The 5,000-nt window shown below is 41.4% G+C and overlaps 1 protein-coding gene across 2 annotated transcripts in view; it reads left to right on the top strand.

Annotated features, from left to right (window-relative positions):
* LOC144959451 (uncharacterized) overlaps nucleotides 1-5,000 on the top strand; it is a 69,543-nt gene that overhangs the window by 28,454 nt on the left and 36,089 nt on the right. For both annotated transcript variants that reach the window (XM_078892043.1, XM_078892044.1), the window contains exon 9: nucleotides 3,564-3,899. In XM_078892043.1, coding sequence (XP_078748169.1) covers nucleotides 3,564-3,899 — 336 coding nt within the window. The remainder of the gene's footprint in view (nucleotides 1-3,563; nucleotides 3,900-5,000) is intronic.

Consider the following 5,000-nt stretch of genomic DNA (forward strand, 5'->3'; position numbering starts at 1 on the left):
AACAAAGTCGGTGCGAGGACACAGCCTTGTTTCACGCCGCTGCACATGGGGAAGGGTTCAGAGGCTCCACCGTCGTAGCTAATGGTGCCCTTCATGTCGTCGTGGAAGGAGGCAATGATGCTAAGCTGCTGAGGAGGACAGCCAATCTTCTTTAGCAGCTGGAAAAGGCCCTTCCTGCTAACAAGGTCAAATGCCTTTGTCAGGTCAATAAATGCAATGTAGAGGGGCATCTGCTGTTCTCTGCATTTCTCCTGAAGTTGACGTACTGAGAAGATCATGTCCACTGTCGACCTCTTGGCTCTGAAGCCACACTGCGACTCTGGGTAGATACGTTCGGCGAGGACTTGCAGTCGAGCGAGGACAACGCGCGCAAAGACTTTACCCACAATGCTCAGTAGAGAGATTCCCCTATAGTTATTACAGTCGCTACGGTCTCCCTTGTTTTTGTAGAGGGTGATAATCTTGGCATCACGCATATCCTGGGGTACCTTGCCTTCTCTCCAGCAAAGACACAGGAGTTTATGTAGTGGTTCCAAGAGGGCTGGCTTTCCACATTTGATGATTTCGGGTGGAATGCTGTCGTCACCGGGTGCTCTGCCACAGGCCAGAGCATCGATTGCTTTGCTGAGCTCCTCCATGATTGGTTCTGCGTCTAGTTCTTCCAGTACTGGCAGTTCTTCAATTGCGTCTAACGCTTTTTGGGTGACAGTGTTTTCTCTGGCGTAGAGTTCCAAGTAGTGCTCTACCCATCTACCCATCTGCTTGTCCTTGTCAGTGATGGCTTCCCCTGTCTTGGATTTAATAGGTGCAGTTTTCTTTGTAGATTTGCCTGTCGCCTGTTTGATGCCCTCATACATGGCCCTTATGTTGCCACTTTCAGACGCTTGCTGGATGTTGTCCGACAACTGAAGCCAGTAGTCATTGGCGCAACGTCGTGCTGTTTGCTGTGCTTTGCTGCGTGCAGCTCGCAGCGCCTGCAGGTTCCTCTGACTCGGTTTATGTTTATAGCTGACAAGTGCGCTGCGCTTGGCATCAATGACTGGCTCCATCTCAGTGATTCTGGCTTCAAACCAATCATTGCTCTTGCGCTCCTTTTTGCCGTATGTCAGAACTGCAGTGCTGTAAATGGCGTTTCTAAGAGAGTTCCAGCTGTCCTGTGCGTTTTGTTCTGCTTCTCTATGAGCTGTGTTGAGAATCTTCTCAAGTTGCTCGTTGAACTCTATATTCTTTTCCCGGTAAGCTGTCTTGCTGATGTTGATCCTGGGCTGGCCCTTTCTCTTTGAGTGATGAAGTTTCTTTGGTGTCAGTTTCACCCTTGTGGCAACCAAAGAGTGATCAGTGTCGCAATCAGCGCTTTGATAGGACCTGGTGTTACAAACATTGTTAAGAGAATCGCGCTTAGTAATGATCATGTCCAGCTGATGCCAGTGTTTTGACCTTGGATGTCTCCATGACACCTTTGTACATGCCTTGTTCTGAAAATAGGTGTTCGTCACGCATAGTTTGCGATAGCAGCAGAGTTCAAGAAGCCTCTGACCATTTTCATTCATCTTTCCTATGCCGTGGTGCCCCAAAACGGTTGGCCATGATTCTTTGTCAGCACCAACTCGCGCGTTGAAGTCGCCTAGAAGGTAGATGTGCTCCACTTCTGGGATATTGTTGACAATGGCGTCTAATGACTCATAGAATTGGTCCTTTACTTCAACCGAAGCTTGCAGTGTTGGGGCGTAGACGCAAACAAGGTTCACCGAGCCCTGCATGGATGACAGGCGCAGCTTTAAAATTCTCTCTGTGCCGTCTGTTGGCGGTTCGATCATAGGAAGCAATGTATGGCGTACTGCAAATCCAACACCGTGCTCCCTCACGTCTTCTGTGCCTTTTCCTTGCCAGAAGAATGTAAAGTGTTTCTCCTTCAGGGATCCCCTCTCTGGGAGTCGCGTTTCCTGCAAGGCTGCTATGTCGATGTTCAATCTGTTAAGTTCACGATCAATTACTGCTGTTTTTCGAGCATCGTCCATGGCCTGAAGGTCATCTGTCAGTCCTGAGCGCATAGTTCTTACATTCCAGCTTGCTAATCGAAGAGCTGGGACTTCGTTTTCTTTTTCATTTGCTTGCCTGGTACACAGTTTAACGATCCACTTGTCAAGCTTGCAAGCTCTAAGCTCCAGGCACCCTCTGAAGCAGGCAGATCGTGGCGGGTCAACACCTTTCTGGCTGGGGGCTGCCCAGCTTGGGGCGGGCGGTAGCTGACCAGTAGGATTACGATGATCCCTCCCACCGTCGAAGACAACCCGTAGCATCCAACTCTACGCCAATCGAGCAAGGACTTATCACTCGTAGACTGCTGTCTTCCGTGTTGTTACTCTTCACCGGTGAAGGTGAGACTGGAGTGTCCTCTCCAGGGCGCGGCCTGGGCAGAGTATGTGGAGATCCTGGGCTGCCCAGTAACCAGAACCTCCCTCTCTTCCTCCCTGGTGTGGTCCAAAGGATCGCATAGCGATACGTTTGGCATCAGTTTGGATGCAGATTTCTGTCAGGTTTACTCCTTAGCCTTTCCTCCTCCCGAAGGTATCCACAAGGCAGTGGAGCCATACATCGATGGCTAGGGAGAGTATGAGTTATAGGGGTAGATTAAGAAATAAAGGACATACAGAAGACACCACACTACAGAATGAGTGTGAGGTGGGTGAGTGAGGAGCAGAGCGTGTACCACTCACCGGTGGGTTCTGACTCCTGCACCTTAAGAGGAAGGGGTCCCACCTACTCCCTAACCCGGTTATACCGCCGGGGACTCGGTCGCGCCCATAACAAACTCAGTAGAAACAGGGAACACCACGGGAAGGTGCTGTTATGGACACAATAATGCATGAGAGGCCATATGCAATAATCTCCGTCAAAGACAGGATTACGCGGCGATCAATGCACCTGGAAATGAGAGGTGTTGGATTCGAAATGCACATCAATTTCCTTTCAGCAAGCGGGACGTCCGGCCCAGACCTTGCAGCTCCCCTAATAAATTAATAAATAATAAATAATAATAATAAATTAATAATAATAATAATAATAATAATAATAATAATAATAATAATAATAATAATAATAATAATAATAATATTAATAATAATAAATAATAATAAATAGTAATAATAATAATAATAATAATAATAATAATAATAATAATAATAATAATAATAATGATAATAGATAGATAGATAGATAGATAGATAGATAGATAGATAGATATATATATATATATATATATATATATATATATATATATATATATATAGATAGATAGATAGAGAGAGAGAGAGAATGTAGATGACGTTACTCAGATAAATGTAATTGCTTTTTGCCATTGACGTTTAGGAGTGATTCTCACTAATCTGTATTATCCAAACGATAAACGTTCAAGGTTACACACAGTTTTGTGTGTTGGTCCGTTTTACTTCCGGATGGCAATGTTGTGAACTTCTTAGCCAAGCGCATACTATCTATATAAAATCTCAACGTGAGTATTCACTTTGAATTACAATGCTATTGTGTTTATATTTCTCTCACAGAGCTACCAGAAGCTCCTCAATTCAAGTTTGAAAATGGGACTAGAGTGACGGAGCCTTTTATCACGTTCAGAGCCGGGGACGACATTTTCCTTAACTGTTCAATTGAAAAAGGCAAACCTATAGTTGAATATACAGATCTCCAATGTGATTTTCCTAACCGCAACAAGCGCGATAGATACATTAGGAAGAAATCAACTGAAAAGAAATCAAAGCCAGTAACACTGAGTGTCACAGCCAATGATAGAATGAATGGCAAGAAATGCACGTGCCATGGAAAGCACTTGATACGTGGATATTATCATTCTAGAGCTACACAACTTGCCTTCAATATTGAATGTGAGAAAACCTATTTAAGTAATTAAAGCTAATTAAAACGTGGTAGAGTTTTACTGAATGTGTAAAGGGCAAATTGAAGTATAGCATTCCATTTCTGATTAATAGATAATGTCCAACGTACCAGTCTCAATAGGGTTCAGCAATCTGACGTCATGTCCGCCTAGCAACCAACCTGTTTGGTCTAACGGAAAACGGTGGGATCAAAGTGGAAACGACACAGATCACTCATAATAAAATAAGAATGATTCTGTGATTTGTCCCTGATTGGCTGCACCAATTTGAGAGTACTCCTGTAAACTTTGCAAATTTCCAAAAGAGGAAACAGAGATTATTATTATTATTATTATTATTATTATTATTATTATTATTTTATTATTATTATTATTATTTTTATTATTATTATCATTATTATTATTATTATTATTATTATTATTATTATTATTATTATTATTATTATTATTATTATCATTATTATTATTATTATTATTATTATTATTATTATTATTATTATTATTATTATTATTATTTATTTTTATTATTATTACAAACTTTTTTTTTTTTATTTTTTTATTTTTTTTTTTTATTTAAAACATTTGTCATCGTTTTACGCGTGGCCTGATCATAATTATTTCGAACACGGAAAAAAACAGAAGGATTTTGAATTAACTGAGCCACAAAATAATAAGGTATCTAGACGTCTAAGATGTTTCTTATAGGTATAAAGTTCTAATATTTCTTGTAAAAGTCTTTTTTTCTGATCCGATTTGTTCTTAAAACTCATTTGATATAAAAACTCACGCGTGTGCCGATGATTTCGAGCAATGTATCTCGAACCATGAAACGAGGCCACAACTGAAAAGCAGCCGAAAGCTCCGTTTTCAGGATGTGTTAATGAGTAAAAAGTTGTTAAGTTTATGTAGAAATGGCCAAACAGTGATTAAATAACAAGAAATTGAATATCAAATCCATCACAGTAAGTTGTGAGCTTCATTTAATACAAAATAGGGATTTTCGTTCAAGAGACAGTTCGAAATCCACAGATCGAACAAGTGTCGTGATTACACACACTGGCTACGCAGCGAGTAGTCAGTAGCAAGTCGT

This window comes from Berghia stephanieae, chromosome 14 (genome assembly GCF_034508935.2).
Source record: "Berghia stephanieae isolate SIO BIC M18660-M18661 chromosome 14, UCSD_Bste_1.3, whole genome shotgun sequence".
Lineage (NCBI taxonomy): Eukaryota > Metazoa > Mollusca > Gastropoda > Nudibranchia > Aeolidiidae > Berghia > Berghia stephanieae.